Source organism: Aquarana catesbeiana, linkage group LG03, assembly GCF_042186555.1.
Source record: "Aquarana catesbeiana isolate 2022-GZ linkage group LG03, ASM4218655v1, whole genome shotgun sequence".
NCBI lineage: Eukaryota > Metazoa > Chordata > Amphibia > Anura > Ranidae > Aquarana > Aquarana catesbeiana.
Window position 1 is genome coordinate 130,599,608 of NC_133326.1, and position 20,615 is coordinate 130,620,222.

At 42.4% G+C, this 20,615-nt stretch overlaps 1 protein-coding gene across 1 annotated transcript in view; it reads left to right on the plus strand.

Moving 5' to 3' along the window:
- CHKB (choline kinase beta) overlaps nt 1–20,615 on the plus strand; it is a 59,069-nt gene that overhangs the window by 22,063 nt on the left and 16,391 nt on the right. Inside the window, exons 4-9 of the mRNA XM_073619230.1 lie at nt 272–405; nt 2,551–2,655; nt 4,400–4,458; nt 6,372–6,459; nt 9,694–9,802; nt 10,877–10,974. Coding sequence (XP_073475331.1) covers nt 272–405; nt 2,551–2,655; nt 4,400–4,458; nt 6,372–6,459; nt 9,694–9,802; nt 10,877–10,974 — 593 coding nt within the window. The remainder of the gene's footprint in view (nt 1–271; nt 406–2,550; nt 2,656–4,399; nt 4,459–6,371; nt 6,460–9,693; nt 9,803–10,876; nt 10,975–20,615) is intronic.

Below are 20,615 nucleotides of genomic sequence, written 5' to 3' on the forward strand. Positions count from 1 at the left end.
CACCTCTGCAAATGCAACAGCCGACTTTTTCCAGGCCCTAGCTATTGCAAGTTTGGCTGGAATGAATAGGTAGGCGGCCAATGTCTGCTGGTAGGAAAAATAGCCTGGGATCGGACAATAAAGTAATGCTAATTTGGCATCCTTGGAAATGATTATTTTAAGGAGATATGTCATTAGGATTGCCACAGCCTTTCTAGTACCTGACTCTTAGAAGCTAGTTCTGGAAAAATGTTCAACTATTTTTTATATTTATGGTTTCTCTAATATTTAGAGTCGACGACTGGTGACTGCAGAGCTCAGTGATCCAGAGATCTCAAGTGAGATTGCAGCCAAGCTCTCCAGGTTCCACAAGATGGTGATGCCATTTAACAAGAAGCCAGTATGGTTGTTTAAGACTATGGAGAAGTAAGTTCACGCATTTACTGTCATCCTCTAATGTCTAATCTATTATATTGGCATCAGGATTGGCAAATCCTGGTTACCTGTTGGTAGAAACTGGGGTTGATTTACTAAAACTAGTGATTGCAAAATCTGGTAAAGCTGTGCATGGTAGCTAATTATTTTCGTGTATGTGAATGTGAGAATGTCCTCACTGCAGTAGTGCTGTAACAAGGCAATTAGTGCATGCTTTGCCAGTTAGTTACCACACAGAGTAGACACACTATCTTCCCTGCAGCACTCATCACCTTCACCCCACACATCCTGTATCTAGTGAGAAAATAGGAAATTGTGCCTGTGACTCAGCTGTAGGGACCAAACATGGATTGCAGTATAGGGTAGTGCACATGTATTCAGTAGGAAAATATGCTGTAATCCCAGAGTATAGACTCTTCACTTATTAATATGTGGTGGAGCAGAGAAAACGTACTAGCTGTGATCAATGCGGTAGCAATCTGTCATCATGAAATAAATTCCAGGGACGTTTTGCAAGAACATCCTGCCCCTGAAATGGTATACTTTTAATTATAACACTATAGTAAAGGTAAAAGGTGCATTACTAAATTGCATTATATGAAAACTGCACACTTTTTACCCTAGGCTCACATCTATATGGTTGATGCGGTTTTCAGACACATTTTGCAGTGCTTTTTGCAACATGCATTTTTGATGTGCTTTTTGCATGCGTTTTTCATGAGTTGTTTTTTTTTTTTTTTTTTTCCTCTTTAACAAACGGTGTATAACTGATGACTCAGACAGCTGAATGTTAGCACAAGAATTGCCGGCAATAAAAGTGGACCCCCTACCAAACCCTTATCCAAGCATGCAGGTCAGGAAAGGGAAGGGATGGGCAAGCGCCCCCCCCCCGAACCATACCAGGCCACATGCCTCTAAAGCACCTTGTCCCCATGTTGATGGTGGTGACATGGGCCTCTTCCCCACAACCCTGGTCGGTGGTTGTGGATGTCTGTGGGCAGGGGGCTTATTCCCTCAGTGCGAGTGAGTATGGGTTACCCATTCACCAAAAAACTGTAAAAAGTGAGTAAAGACACAACACGAGTCCTTTATTAAAAAAAAAAAAAAAAAAAAAAAGCCCCCCACCCCCCCCGGTGTAGATCCATGGTCAATCACAACACCAAGGGGGAATGCTTGCTATTTTTTACTTTTTGCTATAATAAATATACCAAATTAAAAAAAAAAAAAAAAAATTTTCTCAGTTTAGGCCGATATGTATTTTTGGTGAAAAATAATATCGCAATAAACGTATATTGATTGGTTTGCACAAAAGTTATAGCACCTACAAAATAGGTTATTGATTTATGGCATTTTTATTATCGGGACTGCAACATTACGGTGGACAGATCGGACACTTTTGACACTTTTTAATTGACATTTATACAGCGATCAGAGCTAAAAATAGCCACTGATTAGTGTATAAATGTCACTGGCAGGGAAGAGATTAACAATAGGAGGCTATCAAGGGTTAAATGTGTTCCGTCACTGTGTTCTGACTGGGGGAGGAGACTGATTGGTGTTCCTATATAGTAGGAACACACGATCTGTCTCGTCTCCCCTGACAGAACATGGATCTGTGTGTTTACACACACAGATCCACGTTCCTGCTCTGTCAGGAGCGATTGCAGTCGCCTGGACATCGCGCCCGCCGGGCACGTGCATTGGCTCCTTAGTGACACGGTGTGCACACGCATCGGCTCCTCAGTGACGTGGCGGGTGTGCTCCCCCTAAACTGGCGGGAAGCGGAGGACGTCAAAAGACAACGGCCCAGGATGGGAGATGCCATCTGTGGACGTCATTTAACAATACGCCGGGATTGAAGTGGTTAATGAAACTTATAGGTATAACATAGGAAAAAAGCATGTAACCTAGTCTATTGATGGATTTAGGGTTTACAGTATTTAAGTCAAATTTGCAAGTAAAATGCTGTATGTAAATAGCCTCTTTAAAGGCCATGGTTTTTTGATGGCACCGCATAAATGCACTAAAATAAGTCCGTGGCACGGCACAAAAGTCAGGTCATGTTTGCCCTACCAGATAGCTTCTACTGTTAAGCATAGATCCAATGTATCTCTTCTGTTTTCTGTTCCCTTTTAGGTACATGTCTCAGATTTCTTCTCTCTCCTTTACACAAGCTCATCTTGTGGAGAAGTTCAACAAGCTGAAGAGCTTCCATTTAGAGGAAGAAATGGAGAGACTGAAGTAAGATTGCAACATACCTCACTTGAATTTAATGGATCTTTTCTTTTGTCTAATAAATCACTGCACAGTTTTAGTTATTGTTCCAGTCATATTTGTAAAATTAGGAGGGGACACTGTATGAAAAAATGCAATCACTCCAGTCTGCATTGATTTATTAGCTGTGCAGAGTACACAATATGTGTGACATATTACTTTTGTTATAAGAGCCGGATTTACTTGCTACATACCACTGTTTGCCCCTTGACAGCTCAATTCTGATCTGTTAAACCATGCTGAGTTTCAGTATGCTGGCCTTGTAATATCAGCAATCTCTCTCTTTAGTCACAGCTGCACTGAGATTTGTGTGTGAAGTCTCACCAGACTTCAAAGACTGTGTGGGATGGAGGAATAAAGAGGTTATCTTTGTACAGTGTGAGCTAATTTAAAAATGGTAGCTTTATTATATGCTCCTCCACAGAGACTATTAGATTTGTCTGAAACCAGAATGTGGCACCAGCAAATCTATGGAAATTATTTACAGATTGAATTTTTTTTTTTTATGCGCTAAGAATGCAAGGTCTGCTTAAAGATAAAAGTTCTGGGGGCATTTTATTTTGTATATAATGGCCTTCATTTTAATAATTTGGTACAGAGTGTTTTCTTGGCTCTGTAGACAACAGGTATAGTATATTTAAAAGGAAGTGTGAATTATTTGTGGTACAGGTTTTATGTTTATAGGATCACAAGGAACAATGACGCCTGATTTGTAATTATGGCCAGCAAGAATTTTTCATTTGCTTTAGCTTTGCAAATAAAGTACTATTGTGTCTAGACCTAGCTTACCTTCCTAGTATTGCTGACTGAACCCAGCATATTAAAGTATAACTAAAGGCAACACGTTTAGTTTTGGATAGTGTGTAGAGGGATAAGGACATCTGTCAGGTTTTTATTGCTGTCTGTACCCCCATTAGGGAAATTCCCCATCTCTATTTGTCTTTTTTAGCATTATCATTAAAAGTAAAAGAAAATCACAAATTTTCGCTTGTCCCCAGAAAAGTAATCTCGGGGAAATCTTCCAATGGGGATACTAGTTCTGATGACTTGGGTGGTTCCCAAGTGTTTCCATTAATTTGCAGGGATTTCCTCTCACTTCATGTTTTGGCAATTGGGCACAGATGGCAAAAAATAAACCAACAGGGGTTATAACCCTCTATTATTCTATCCAAAATGGAAAAAAAGTTTTGCATATACAGGATAGTTCTCCTTTAAGTTGCTGGGACCTCAACAGAAAACAGCCTGTGTAGTCATTTGAATGCTGGTTTATGATCCAGATTTTTATGTTTTTGTAATTTGTTGGTGTAATGATTTTTGGGTAATGTTAGAGAAAGTGGTGTCATTTGCATGTTGGTTGTTTTGATTTTCTTGTTATTTTTTCAATCAGTGTTATTTATTCTATGTAGAGTGTGGTGTTTTTTTTTGTTTTTTTGTTTTGTTTTTTTTTTTAAATGGGATGGTGTGGTTGATTACAGTACAGTATTTATTTCGTTTTATGTGGTATTGTTGTTATCTTGTTGTGATCTTTTTATTGCTTTGTTGAATGTAATTGTATTTTAGTCATTTTCCTTTGGGATTAATAAAGTATTCTGAATCTGAACTGCTATGGTTTATCAGTGCTTACTTACAGCAAAAGTCAGTAATTTACATGTATTTCACAATTTTGTTAACTTCTCATTTAACAATGGTTTACACCAATCTATCTGTATAGGCTCCTTTTGGAATCCACGCCGTCTCCTGTAGTGTTCTGCCACAATGATCTTCAGGAAGGTAACAAAGCCTCTTTTATCCACTATTATCTATTACTGTTTTGTACTGGTCTGCCACAAAAATAAGCTTGAGTGTGCTTGGTTTTTTTAAATGACTAAATTATAATCCTGGGGTGGCGTGCATTTATAGATATTATTCAAGTTTTCATTGGTATCATCCCAAATTTAAACATTACCAAAAACACAACAGAAGGACAGAACGGGACTTTAAATATGCCTTTTGAGAACTGAGTCCACACTGGATTTGTATAAAAACGTAACAAATTTTATTAGATTAGTTGTTAAAAATAACATTTAATCATCATATAATAGATGGGTATATCCTATATAATATAGATATATCTATATTTTATATAGATATCTACCGTATTTATCGGCGTATAACACGCACCCCAAGTTTAGGAGGGAAGTTTAAGGAAAAAAAACTTACATTTAAATGCCCATCAATGCAGCCTTATCAGTGTCCATCTGCAGCCTTGTCAGTGCAGCCTTGCCCCCAGTGTCCAGTGCAGCTTTGCCCCCAGTGTCCAGTGCAGCCTTGCCCCCAGTGTCCAGTGCAGCATAGGATGCATTTAAAATTGGCGCCGCCGAGATCGCAGGGACTGGGCAGAGCCGAGATACACATAGCCGAGTGTACTCGGCTCTTCTCGGCTCCGCTCACAGTCACGCCCAGTCCCGCCCTATGATGGACATAACACAGGTTCAATGGCAGGAATGGGCATGACTGTGAGCGGAGCCGAGTACACTCGGCTATGTGTATCTCGGCGACATACATCCCCCTTCCAGTGCTCCTTGCTGCAATAGACCAGTTATAGGTGGGGGAAGTGGCTACTTGTTTGTATTTTGATTACTTCGGTCAGGCAATGCACTGACATCTTTGCTGCCATAGTGCTATGTGCTGGTGTTCAGTGTGCCCCTGTACCTTTTATGGAGGGGTGGGCTCCTTCCAGGCTCACCTGCCCTCTGCCCATCTATTAAAATGCATGTGCTCCCATTGTGGAGCCTCAGAAGTCATAGTTGGGGACTACAGAAAACAGGGTGCCTTGACGGGGCCTGTAGCTTACGCATGTATTTGCAAATGTGTGCAGACTAAATCCCTGTTCCTAACGCATATTGTTATACTTGTCAGTTCGGTTGATAGCAGGTTTTACTGTATGCTGCAGAAATGTCCCTCCACTGAGTCTGGCTGCATCCATTTTAACTGTGGGCAGCTGAAGCTGCTGCCTGTTCACTTCCTGGATTTACACAAACACACAGAGGCACACCGCCAGCTCTGCAGCTCTCATTGTCCTCTTATGACTCAACCCCCCCCCCCCCACGAGAGTGAGAGAGAGAGCTGTGCATGATGTCATAAGCCTAGGCATTTTAATTTTACCAGACAAGAAACAGGAACTGGGCTGTATAAGGTATTTACTGGCAGAAAAATAATGTTTTACTATCCAAAGTTAAAACAACAAGGAGAAGATTTAATAGATGGAAAGTTAAAAAAAACAAAAAAAAAACTGAAGGTTCGCTTCAAATGCCGGAATGCTACTTATGATTTTTATAAGATTATTTTCTTTGCCCTTGAAGACACTTATGCTTACACCTAGGGAGACTTCTGACTATTAAAATAAATATACAAAAACACTTTAATTTTTTTATTACAACGCTTTTGGGTAAATATATGCATCTTTAAAAAAAAGTTTTTCAAATTCTTAATAAGCATACGTTTACACTATATGGGTGACTTCAAATTTGCCGGCATGTGTCATTTTTAGAAAGTTGTGAAATTGGTTGGCTCTGATTGTAGATGTTAGTGTGTGTGTGTGTGTGTGTGTGTGTGTGTGTGTGTGTGTGTGTGTGTGTGTGTGTGTGTGTGTGCGCGCGTTTTTTTTATATTCAACCTGTAACAATTGCAAGTATCTCTTTCAGGAAACATTCTGCTGTTGTCAGCTCGTTCGACCCACCCATCAGATAAGCTCATGCTCATTGACTTTGAATACAGCAGCTACAATTACAGGTGAGCCGAAGAGCTGAATTCTCTTCTGCTGCATAGGTATTTCCTACACTAGCTCCATTTAGTACTAACTCTGCGGTGTATCAGTACATTAATATTCTGGCCTGTTCACACACATGCGATGAGCTGCGTTTTACTGCACTGGAAGAACAGTAGTGGACAATGCGTGGACACATGGAAAACAATTGTTTTCTGTGTCCTGTTCACACCACAATGCTGGTGTTATGTGCATTGTATTAAAATGCTAAATGTATGTATTTTAATACAGTACACATCGAGACATGTAAAGGCAAATGCAAGTCTTTTAAAGAGGAAGTAAACCCTGATGATGGGTTTTACTTTCTTCCTTTGCCCCTGCAAATTAAAAGCATAATGTGCTAGTATGCATCGCATACTAGCACAATGTGTGACACTTGCCTGCAAATGAAGCCCGCGCCGTCCCCGCTACAGGCCACATCCATGTTCGGCCCTCTTCCTTCGGGGGCCGCGGACTCCGACTCTGTGACTGGCCGAAACCGCGTGACCTCACTCCCATGTGTGCGGGAGCCGCCAGTCATGGCACTTGCTCCTGAAGAAACGGCATGGGGGCGCAAAACACAGTAAATATCTCCCAAACGGCGCACGTTTAGGAGATATTTACAGTACCTATAGGTAAGCCTTATTCTAGGCTTACCTATAGGTACAACTTCCACAGAGAGGTTTACAACCTCCTTTTTAAGTAGAAAAAATTTAGCATTTTTTATTTTTATTTTTTTTATTTTGTCACTTAAAACGGGACACTGCTCACCTAGGATCCAGCAATGTGGTGTTCCTGAGCTCTCCGCTCAGACCTCTTCGGGGCAGCTGACTTCCGGGTCTCGATCACTGGCTGCACGTGTGCAGGAGCTCAGTCATGTTCGGAATTGGCGAATTTGTACAGTGAGCTGCGCGGCTCACTGTACAAGGGGTAAACAAGCAGGTAAGTAACTTTAATGCAGAAGAGACCAAACCTGTTTCTTCTGCATTAAAATTTGTGCATTTTGTGCCTGTCCGCCCAGATTAAAACTCGGGACCAAAGTTCCTATTTAAGCTGGCCACTAAAGGATTAAATTTCAGCCAGTTCAGCGGCGACTAGCCAAATTTTGATCCATCTGTGGCCAGTCCTGTTTGAGAGCAGTCGATATACTGGCCAGCCTTGCAAGAATCTCTCTTGTGGTTTGGCTATGGGACATGAAGTGAAGGAAAATCTCCCATGGCAAAAAAATTGACAGGGGTTATAATCCTTCATTACTCTATTCAAAATGAAAAAAAAATGCCAATAGTTCTACATTAATAAAAAAAAAAATATGGATATTTGATAACCACTCTATTGTAGCAGTGGGGTTCTTGGTACCTGTAGGGTATAGCTTTGCACCATATTGCAAAATACACTGTTCTGTTTTTAACAACATTTCCAGTGTGTGAGCAGCTTGTTTATAAACAAAGTGTTCTGTATGTGGGTTCCTGACTTTTTAGTCTTTACTTGTGCATTTGCTTTGTTACATAGATGGAACGTTTTGGGGAAGATTTACTATACTTGGTGCACACAGAATCTGGAGCAACAGTGCATAGTGACCAATCTGCTTCTAACTTCAGTGCGTTCAATTAAGCTTTGACAAATAAACCTGGTAGATTATTGGTTACTATGCACAGCTGCACCAGATTCTGTATGCACCGGTTTTAGAAAATCCCCCCTTTGAGTCCTGCATGTCTGAAGGAGCTTTTTTTTTCTTCTCTCTTAATTGCATAGTTTGGATATTAACGGTTCATCGGCACAGACATAAGCAAGGTATACACTGAGATTTGTTTTTTGCTCAGCCAGGAGGTTGAACGAAAAGAGATTTCTGTATCGGAAGAAATGTTGTGAATGTGCAAATCTCCCCTGCTGTACTATTGTATTCTTACAGCCTTAATCCATGTACACACGATCCAATTGTTGGCCAACTGAGTGTCTGATTTTTGTCCAAAGGGCGTGTGCCAGGATCTTGACTTGCATACGAACAGTACACAATTGTTGGCCAACAAACACAAACTTAATGACGTACTACGAGGAATTTCAGCTCTTGAGCACCACCCTTTGGGCACCTTCTGCTAATTTCGTGTTTGGTAAGCTTTGATTCCGAGCATGTGTGTTTGTACTTTCAACTTTTGTGTGACGGACTTGTGTACTGACAATACGAAAATCTGACAACAGACCGTTGTCTGCCAAAATTTTACTATCCTGCCGTCCCAACATATGTTGGCCGAAAGATGGACAACAGTTTTCAGAAGAAGCGTACTAACGGTCAGATTTTAGGACAACATTCTGTCAACAGACAATCCCTTGCCAACAATCTGATCGTGTGTACGAGGCTTAAGATTGGCTTCTGTTGAACAAATAGGGATATACACACAGACATTTGACTGGTTTCTGCTAAAACTGCTGCATTTTGATACGTGTATACTCAATGGATTGCCGCATTTCATAAATATGCTGCCATTTAATTTATATCTATTTCAGTTTATAAGAACAGCCTTATGGTAACACTAATCAATATGATTAAGCAGGAAGGAGATGCACTGTTTCAGGAATGTTTGTACTTGTAGTGCGCTATTTTATAGCAGTCATGTTTGTTTTGACTGCCTAAACTGGTGAAAGATCACATTGGGTTATTGCACCATCATTACCCTTTGCATTATTTATTAATTATGCAAACAAGCACTCATTTCTATATTAAAATATATTATATTAGAACACTCGGACTCCCATGGTTTAGGTTTTCTTTATGAATATTCCAATATCTATAAACCCACATAAACAAGACCTGTTAGAACAACTTAACCTATGCTGAGAACATTTGTTAAAACCAGAAATTGACTCTCCTTCAGCTTACCCCTGCATATTATCTTTAACTCTATGAATATTCGATTTGCTTGGAAAATTCCACATTGGTATTTGTCTTCCTAACAGATGGATCGATCATATCCAGACTTGTGTATATATTGGAGGCCTGGCAGGAATATAAGGTTGTCACGAGCCGCAATGCCGGCACAAAATCAATAAGCTTTTCCTAACCACAATGAACAGCAGGACTGGGATGTTCATTGCTAGCAGTATTGGTGCCCATAAAGGCAACTAATTTTGTATTGTATATCAAGAATGGAGTGCGCTCGTATTACACACCATTTTCTAATGTTTATCCTCTGCATGACAAACTTATCTTTTTTCAACCCCTACAGAGGATTTGACTTTGGGAATCACTTTTGTGAATGGGCATACAATTATCAACACGATGAGTGGCCATTTTACAAAGCAGAATTGAGCAACTATCCAAACCGACAGCAGCAGGTACATATCCATGATAATTAAAGTTGTTAGCTGTTTTCGTTACACCCTGTTCACACTGAATGCGGCTTTGAAATCTCTCTAATTCAGCATGATTTCAAAGCTGCCGGTCAGTACGATTTCATGTGCCGCTTGCCGACATCTGTGCAACTTCGTGTCTATGCAAGTTGCACATGAAATCACCAAAAAACACTGCAGGGACCTTTTTCAAATCGGTACAAGTCAGAGTTGCACCGATTTTGAACGGTTCCATAGGCAAAAATGGGGTGTGATTTTAAACTTTTCAAATTGCATGACAAGTCGCACCGGTGTGAATGGAGGCTTAAAAACCAATACAAACCTTGGCTTATAAAAAATGATAAAAAAAATATAAGATGATGAGTCACACTCCACAATTCATACTATTTCCAAAAAGTGGCACTCCGTAATTTAGCTTTTCTTGATACTTTATTTTATTACCACCAATAAAGAGGCTGCATACATGTAGTCTCCACCCAAAAACACTCCATAAATGCATTACACCAATGAACAGCTTCACAAAGATAGAGTAGTGAAATGCATTTAAGGGGGCGTGTGTGTTTTGGTTTTGTTTTTTTTTTTGGATTGAGACTACATGTATGCAGCTATTACAGACTTTATTGGTAATAGCCTAAAGTATCAAGACAAGCTATTTGTGGAGTGTGACTCTCATGTTATATTCTTGTGTTGGAATGAAGACGGACTGGATGACCTGTGAATGTTAAAAGGTGGAGGTTTGGAGCAACGCTGTGGATTTTGGGTATGCTGCGAAAGATCACAATACTTGTTGAAGTCTGGCGCCATAAACATTCATTATCAGTTGTGAAAGTCAATCTATCATTACCAAATTGCTGCTCAATGGTAGCAAGTCAGTAGTGACAGTCATTTCTGTGGTTTAGGCCGTGAGGGAGCACTCTGTAGAAAACCCAAGAACAACTTGAGCAATTAAGTCTCAGGGGAAATGTCACTAGAAAAAAAAGCAGCTTACTTGAATTTGGTATGGTGATTAGTGTTCTACACTTTAACTTTGTTCTTCTATTTTACTCTTTGACATGGTAGCTTCACTTTTTCCACTCATACCTGATGGAAAATAATCCAGCACTCAACGAGGAGGATCGGCATGTTCAGGCGGAGGCAATGATTATTGAAGTGAACCGGTAAGAAAATGCATTAATTGTGGTTGGGCTGTCAGTATTTCCCCACTCTTTATTTTAAACATCAATAGCACATCCTTGTAGTTGCCTGTTTAAAACCCATCTTTTTCTGTTTGTTTCTTTTCATGGTAAAAACACAGTATAGCATATATTTTGTGTAGTGGATCTCTTAAAGTACAACTAAACGCAAAATGTTTTGTTTTCTTTTTTTTTTGTTTTTGTTTTTGTTTTTTTGCGTTTTGGATAGAATGGAGAGGGATTACACCAGTGTGTGGTTTATTTTTGTATTTTTTTTTTTTTTTTTTTTGTCCCCAACAAAGTAATAGAGGCGAAATCTCTCAAAGGGGACACTAGTTCTGGTGCCAGGAAGTGCAGGCAATCTCACCAAAGGGACACTGATGGCATAACCCCAGTCACTTTATTTTATGCTATCTAAAAAAAAAAAAAAAAAAGGTTTTGCCTCTAGTTCTACTCTAGTTCTAGATTTTGCTTAGCCCTTTTCTATGGAATAGCTCAGCCTGTGAGGGAGTATTTCCACAGAGACACCTGCAGCGATGTTGCCTGAGCAACATCGGCCTTAAAATGGTTGTAACCCTAAAAAAAGTGATCCTGTTCTGTTCAAGCAGGGTATACAGCATAGTGCTTGTGTGGTGTCATTTGTCCCTCTCTATGCTGTAAAATACCTGTTTGGTCCTGAAGGGTAATGTGTCCCCCTTAGTGTGCTGACCACGGTAATCATGGCTGCTGATCCATGATACCATGATCAGTTTACGTGTGTCCGTCAGCCCGCAGTGTCTCCCTCTCTTCCTCCCTCCCTGCCTAATATAATGGGAGTCTGTGTGCGAGCCATCCCTCCCCTCCCCTCCCCTCGTCTCCCCTCGTCTCCTCTCCCCTCCTCTCCCCTCCTCTCCCCTCGCTATGGCTGTACAATTACTAGTCCCAAATCCTGGAGGCCCCTCTGTTACAGAAAGATATACTGTGCTGTATCTGTGTTTTAAAAATTATGCAGTGAAATACCTTATTTCAGAGCACCACTGTGCGTTCACGTGACCTTCTGCCGCTCTCTTCCTGACGTCAATGGGGAATCTCAGCCTCTCCCACTGTAGTCCTCAGGTCGGGGAAGGAAAGCATCGGGAGGTCACGTGATTGCACAGCAGCGCTTTGAAATTAGGTATTTCGCTGCATAATTTAAAAAAAACAACATATACTGTACAGTATATCTTTCTGTAACAGAGGGGATTCCAAGATTTGTGATTAGTGACTTTAAAACCACTTTAATAGTATTGCTGCTTTTACCTTAAGGCTACTTTCACACGGGGGGTTGGCGGTAAAGCACCGCTAGCTTTGGTGGTGCTTTTCAGCCTCTAGCTGGGTGCTTTTAACCCCGCTAGTGGCCAAATAAAGGGTTAAAAGCACCCGCAAAGCTCCGCTGTGTTGCCCATTGATTTCAATGGCAGGGGCGGTGGAGGAGTGGAATTTCAGCAAAGGAGGAGCCTGAATCTGTGAAAGCAGTTCCTAAAGCTCCACCTGCTGGATTAAGAAACAAAGGCAACGTGATATTTCAGGTTTACCTAACTAAAAAACATACATTTCACAACTGAGCTGAATGACTCTTAGGCACTGGTTGTGAAATGAGACAGTAAATCACAACCACTGTGTAGCCCTGCAAGTAGAAAGCAGAGCTTCTATAAGTATGTATGGTTAACTATGCTAAATAAATATGAGTATAGATCAACCATAACTTTATAACCTCTGACAGGTTACAGCGACACTTTACTCCTAACAACTTGATTAAAAAAATCATGTTCTTTAGCAAGGAACATACAGGTGCATCTCAAAAAATTAGAATATCATCCAAAAGTTTATTTTAGTAATTCAATTCAAAAAGTAATACTCATATATTATATAGATTCATTACTTACAGAGTGATACATTTCAAGCATTTCTTTTTTTTAATTTTGATGATTATGGCTTACAGCTAGTGAAAACCCAAAATTCAGTATATTAGAATATTACATAAGACCGATAAAAAAGTTTTTTAATACAGAAATGTTGGCTTACTAAAAAGTATGTGCAGTATAGTATGCACTCAATACTTGGTCGGGGCTCCTTTTGCATGAATTACTGCTTCAGTGCGGTGTGGCATGGATGCGATCAGCCTGTAGCACTGCTGAGGTGTTGTGGAAGTCCAGGTTGCTTTGAGAGTGGCCTTCAGCTCATCTGCGTTGTTGGGTCTGGTGTCTCTCCTCTTCCTCTTGACAATACACCACAAATTCTCTATGGAGTTTAGGTCAGGCGAGTTTGCTAGTCAAAAGTACAGTAATACCATGATCATTAAACCAGGTATTGGTACTTTTGGCAATGTGGGCAGGTAGGTGCCAGGTTCAGCTGGAAAATGAAGCTGGTTAGCAGAGGGAAGCATGAAGTGCTCTAGAATTTACTGGTAGAGGGCTGCGCTGCCTTTGGACTTGAAAAAAAAACACAGTGGACCAACATCAGCAGATGACATGGCTCCCCAAATCATCACTGACTGGAAACTTCACACTGGACCTCATGCAACTTTGGATTCTACTTTCATCCGAAAAGAAGACTTTGAACCACTGAGCAATAGTCTAGTCCTCTTTCTCTTTAGCCCAGGTGAGACGCTTCTGACATTGTCTCTGGTTCAGGAGTGGCTTGACACAAGGAATGCCACAGTACACCAGTCCTAGTCCACTCCTTGTGAATCTTCCCCCAAATTCCTGAATGCCCTTTGCTTCACAATCCTCTCAAGGCTGCAGTCATCCCTGCTTTTTTTTTTTTTTTTTTTTTTTTTTTTTTTTTTTTTTTTTGACCACGCTTTTTTTTTTTTCTTCCACTCAACTTTCCATTAATATGCTTGGATACAGCATGTGAACAGCCAGCTTCTTTAGCAATGACCTTTTTGTTACTTAACCATCTTGTGGAGGGTGTCAATAACTGTCTCCTGGACAACTGTCAAGTCAGTAGTCTTCCCCATGATTGTGTAACCTACTGAACCATGCTGAGAGACTATTTAACCACTTCCCGCCCAACACCGTTGTATGACATCCTGGACTTTGAGTGGAGATATCTGAGTGATGCCTGCAGCTGCATTATTTTCAGCCGGGAAATTCCCTGCACCGCAAAAAACAATCATGGCAGCTGTTCATCAACTTGATAGTTTTTACAGGCGGTGGGAGGTGTCCCCTCCTTTTCCCTCTGGTGCTTCTACCGGCTCGCCTGTACGATCGGCGAGCTGGGGAAGGAATCCGTGGTGGAAGTTAACCATAGAGAAAACCGCAGACCAGATCGTCCCTGGCCGTCTCTATGACCTTCGGAGGCCCAGGTGCGATGTTATGACGTCACGTCCGGGCTGGCAGATGTAAACACTGCCATGTACTTGGCTGGAAAGGCCGAGATCTATTTTTTATTTTTTATTTTTTTATCTCAGTCTTTTCTGCCTAGAGGAGAGATGTGGGGACTTATAGACCCCAGATATCTCCATAAAGAGGACCTGTCTAGCCCTATTCCTATTACAAAGGATGTAAGGATGTTTACATTCCTTGTAAAAGGAATAAAGGTGATCAAAAAAATAATAATAATTTTAAAGGGGAAAGTAAAAAAATATTAAAAAAAAAAAAAAAAATTTTTTTTAAAGCGGCCCTGTCCCCATGTGCTCGCATGCAGAAGTACTTTTGTAAACGGAGTTCAAACCACGCGTGAGGTATCACTGGAAACATTTGAGCGAGACAATTCTAGCCTAGGACCTCCTCTGTAACTCTAAACTGGTGACTTGTAAAAAATGTTAAAGTGTCGCCAATGGAGATTTTTAAGTACCGAAGTTTGGCGCCATTCTACGAGTGTGCGCAATTTTAAAGCATGACATGTTAGGTATCTCTTTACTGGGCATAACATCATCTTTCACATTGTACAAAAAAAATTGGGCTAACTTTAGTGTTTTTTTTTTTAATTCATGAAACTGTTTTTTTCTTCCAAAAGTTGTGCTGTACCACTCCAGTGGTGTCTCATGTACCTTATCCTGTTTTACAAATAAAAAGAAGAATTTAATCTGTTTATCCCAGCGCCGCGATATACCCGGAAGGCACGCCGAGGGGAAATGTCAGCTCCCTCGGCGTGGACCGGGTGAGATGCCGGCGCCTCGTTCTAAGGTAAGTATCTCATAATGAGCTAGTATGCGGTGCATACTAGCTCATTATGCCTTTTCCCTTACAGGTGTAGGGAAAAAAAAAAAAAAAATAGTCAGCGGGTTTACTACTGCTTTAAAAGTGGATGTTATGACATCTCAGGGATAAGACCAGCACTGAGGGCACAGCTTTTCACATGAGCGAAGCCAGCTCTGGTAGACAACACAAGAATAAAACAGAAAAGCGACTGCGTGTAAAATTTAATGTTACAGTAATATGTTATCCAACACTTACATCAAAGTAAGGGATGACAGGCTTATGGGAAGTGAGATCTCCCGGGTTAGTCCCCAACGTCTCTGGCGTGTCCTGTGTATGCGGAATGTCCGGTTGCTGTAACCGCGATGACCCTGTAGGAAGCCAGCTGATCCTCTCGATGGCTGGAGGAGATGGAGGTATTCTGCCAATTGATTTTTTTACTTACTTCAGAGCATTTCATACTTGTCCCTTCCCTCTTCCTTTACACTTGAGAAAGGAGCGCGCATGCTCCATATGAGTCTCACGCATGCTCTGAAACGCGTTGTGTTTCTCCCATACCCCAGTGACGTCACACGCTCACTGGCTCACTCAGAGCCAAATAACTCTGTTTCCTCCAGCCATCGAGAAGATCAGCCGGCTTCTTTTAGTGTAAATATGAGATCTGAGGTCTTTTTGACCCCAGATCTCATATTTAAGAGGTCCTGTCATGCTTTTTTTCTATCACAAGAGATGTTTACATTTCTTGTAATAGGAATAAAAGTGTCACTTTTTTTTTTTTTTTTTAAAGAACAGTATAAAATAAATAAGGAAAGAAAAAAAAATTTTTTAGACGCGCCCCGTCCCGCTGAGCTTGCGCGCAGCAGCGAACGCGTATGAAAACTGTGTTCAAACCACACATGTGAGGTATCGCCGCGATCGGTAGAGTGAGAGCAATAATTCTAGCTCTAGACCTCCTCTGTAAGTCTAAACATGCAACCTGTAGAATTTTTTTAAACGTCGCCTATGGAGATTTTTAACCACTTACCAACCGGCCCATAGCCGAATGACGGCTGCAGGGCGGTTGGATAACTCTGGGTGGACGTACTATGACGTCCTCCCAGAATTCCCCTCTCGCGCGCCCCCTGGGGCGCGCACCCGAACACATCCGTGACCGCCGGGTCCAGGGGACCCGGCGCATCACGGATCCCGGTAAATGGTACACAGTGATCGGGGAGGGGGATGGATGGATGTCTGCAGCGCTGTGGGCTGTATGTGTAGTGCCCACAGCGCTGCACAGTGACATCCATCCATCCATGCTCAGCCATCCCTACTACTAATGCTGTGCAATACTCTGCAATACCAGCACAATACTCTGCAATGCTGTGCAATACTCTGCAATACCCCCACAATACTCTGCAATGCTGTGCAATACTCTGCAATACCCCACAATACTCTGCAATGCCCCCACAATACTCTGCAATACCCCCACAATACTCTGCAATGCTGTGCAATACTCTGCAATACCCCCACAATACTCTGCAATACCCCCACAATACTCTGCAATACTCTGCAATGCCCCCACAATACTCTGCAATGCTGTGCAATACTCTGCAATACCCCCACAATACTCTGCAATGCCCCCACAATACTCTGCAATGCCCCCACAATACTCTGCAATGCCCCCACAATACTCTGCAATGCCCCCCGCCATACTCTGCAATGCCCCCCGCCATACTCTGCAATGCCCCCCGCCATACTCTGCCATGCCCCCGCCATACTCCGCCATACTCCGCCATACCCCGCCATACTCCGCCATACCCCGCAATACTCCGCCATACTCCGCCATACTCCGCAATACCCTGCCATACCCCGCCATACCCCGCCATACCCCGCCATACCCCGCCATACCCTGCCATGCTGAGCCATGCTCAGCTGTACTCGCCCTCTGTATGTGGCCAAGCTGTGGAAGTCTCACACATGGGGTATCGCCGTACTCAGAAGGAGCAGGAGAATCTATTTTGGGGTGTCATTTTTGGTATGTGCATGTTATGTGGTAGAAATATTGTATAAATGGACAACTTTGTGTTAAAAAAAAAAAAAGCGTTTTAACCACTTCCCGCCCGCCGGCCGTCATACAACGTCCTTGACTTTGTGCGGAGATATCTGAATGATGGTTGCAGCTACAGGCATCATTCAGATATCAGCTTTTTCAGCCGGCGATTCCCTACACCATGAGAACTATCATAGCAGCTGTTCCACTGCTTGATCGTTCTTACGGGAGGCGAGAGGGGACGTCCCCCCTTCCCGCCGCCTTGCGGTGCTTCTACCGACTCACCGCTACGATCGAAGCCAGGATCTTTTTTTTTTTTTTTTTTTTTAATTTCAGGCTTCCCAGCCTAGAGGTGAGATGTGGAGTCTTATTGACCCCATATCTCACTGTAAAGAGGACCTGTCATGCCATATTCCTATTACAAGGATGTTTATATTCCTTGTAATAGGAATAAAAGTGGTCAAAAAAATTTTTTTTTTTGAAAAAAGCATCAAACTAAAATAAATAAAGTAAAATGAACAATAAAAAAAAAAAAAAAAAAATTTTTAAAGCGCCCCTATCCCTGTGTGCTCGCATGCAGAAGCGAACGCATACGTAAGTCCGCCCACATATGAAAACGGTGTTCAAACCACACATGTGAGGTATCGCTGCGATCGGTAGAGTGAGAGCAATAATTTTGGCCCTAGACCTCCTCTGTAACTCAAAACATGTAACCAGTAAAAAATTTTAAAGCGTCGCCTATGGGGATTTTTGAGTAGCAAAGTTTGGCGCCATTCCACAAGCGGGTGCAATTTTGAAGGGTGACATGTTGGGTATCTATTTACTCGGCGTAACTTCATCTTTCACATTATGCAAAAACATTGGGCTAACTTTACTGTTTTGGTTTTTGTAAAGCACAAAACATTTTTTTTTCCAAAAAAAACGCGTTAAAAAATTGCTGCGCAAATACCGTGCGAGATAAAAAGTTGCAACGACCGCCATTGTATTCTCTAGGGTCTTTGCTAAAAAAACATATATAATGTTTTGGGGTTCTAAGTAATTTTCTAGCTAATAAATGATGATTTTTACATGAAGGTGCTCCCCCTGCATGTTGGGCCTGTATGTGGCCACGCTGTGTAAAAGTCTCACACATGTGGTATCACCATACTCGGGAGTAATAGCAGAATGTGTTTTGGGGTGTAATTTGTGGTATGCATATGCGGTCTGTGAGAAATACCCTGCTAATATGACAATTTTGTGGAAAAAAAAAAAAGTAAAAAAAAAACCTTGATTTTGCAAAGAATTGTGGGAAAAAATGACAACTTCAAAAAACTCACCATGCATCTTTCTAAATACCTTGGAATGTCTTCTTTCCAAAAAGGGGTCATTTGGGGGGTATTTGTACTTTTCTGGCATGTTAGGGTCTCAAGAAATTAGATAGGCCGTCAGTAATTCAGGTGTGATCAATTTTCAGATATTCGCACCATAGCTTTTGGACTCTATAACTTTCAAAAAGACCAAATAATATCCACCGATTTGGGTTATTTTTACCAAAGATATGTAGCGGTATAAATTTTGGCCAAAATATATGAAGAAAAATTACTAATTTGCAAAATATTATAACAGAAATGAAGAAAAATGTATTTTTTTACAGATTTTTCGGTCTTTTTTCTTTTACGGCGCAAAAAATAAAGAACCCAGCAGTGATTAACCACTTGACGACCGCCTCACGCCGATGTACGTCGGCAAGGCGGCACGGACAGGCAAAATCACGTACATGTACGTGATTTGCCTTCCGCGGGTGGGGGGTCCGATCGGACCCCCCCCCGCCGCCCGAGGCGGTCCCGTTCTGTCCCCCGGCGATCAGAGACGAGGGGGAGGCCATCCGTTCGTGGCCCCCCCCTCGCGATCGCCGCCGGCCAATGGGAACACTCCTTTGCTGCTGTATGCTAAACAGCAGCAAAGGAAGTGATGTAATCTCCCCTCGGGTCGGTAGTTTCCGTTCCGGCCCGAGGAGAGACGACATGTGAGTAAGTGCACCAACACACACACACACACAGTAGAACATGCCAGGCACACATTACACCCCGATCCCCCCCCCCGATCGCCCCCCGATCCCCCCCCAATCACCCCCCCCCCTGTCACAAACTGACACCAGTTTTTTTTTTTTTTTTTTTTCTGATTACTGCTGTGTCAGTTTGTGACAGTTACTGTGTTAGCACAGTTACTGTTACCCCCCTGTAGGTCTAGGGTACCCCCCTAACCCCCCCTAATAAAGTTTTAACCCCTTGATCACCCCCTGTCACCAGTGTCGCTAAGCGATCATTTTTCTGATCGCTGTATTAGTGTCGCTGGTGACGCTAGTTAGTGAGGTAAATATTTAGGTTCGCCGTCAGCGTTTTATAGCGTCAGGGACCCCCATATACTACCTAATAAATGTTTTAACCCCTTGATTGCCCCCTAGTTAACCCTTTCACCACTGATCACTGTATAACCGTTACGGTTGACGCTGGTTAGTTTTTTTTTTTTTTATAGTGTCAGGGCACCCGCCGTTTATTACCGAATAAAGGTTTAGCCCCCCGATCGCCCGGCGGTGATATGCGTCGCCCCAGGCAGCGTCAGATTAGCGCCAGTACCGCTAACACCCACGCACACAGCATGCGCCTCCCTTAGTGGTATAGTATCTGATCGGATCAATATCTGATCCGATCAGATCTATACTAGCGTCCCCAGCAGTTTAGGGTTCCCAAAAACGCAGTGTTAGCGGGATCAGCCCAGATACCTGCTAGCACCTGCGTTTTGCCCCTCCGCCCAGCCCACCCAAGTGCAGTATCGATCGATCACTGTCACTTACAAGGCACTAAACGCATAACTGCAGCGTTCGCAGAGTCAGGCCTGATCCCTGCGATTGCTAACAGTTTTTTTGGTAGCATTTTGGTGAACTGGCAAGCACCAGCCCCAGGCAGCGTCAGGTTAGCGCCAGTACCGCTAACACCCACGCACGCACCGTACACCTCCCTTAGTGGTATAGTATCTGAACGGATCAATATCTGAACCGATCAGATCTATACTGGCGTCCCCAGCAGTTTAGGGTTCCCAAAAATGCAGTGTTAGTGGGATCAGCCTGGATACCTGCTAGCACCTGCGTTTTTCCCCTCCGCCCGGCCCAGCCCAGCGCACCCAAGTGCAGTATCGATCGATCACTGTCACTTACAGAACACTAAACGCATAACTGCAGCGTTCGCAGAGTCAGGCCTGATCCCTGCGATCGCTAACAGTTTTTTTTGTAGCGTTTTGGTGAACTGGCAAGCACCAGCCCCAGGCAGCGTCAGGTTAGCGCCAGTACCGCTAACACCCACACACGCACCGTACACCTCCCTTAGTGGTATAGTATCTGAACGGATCAATATCTGATCCGATCAGATCTATACTAGCGTCACCAGCAGTTTAGGGTT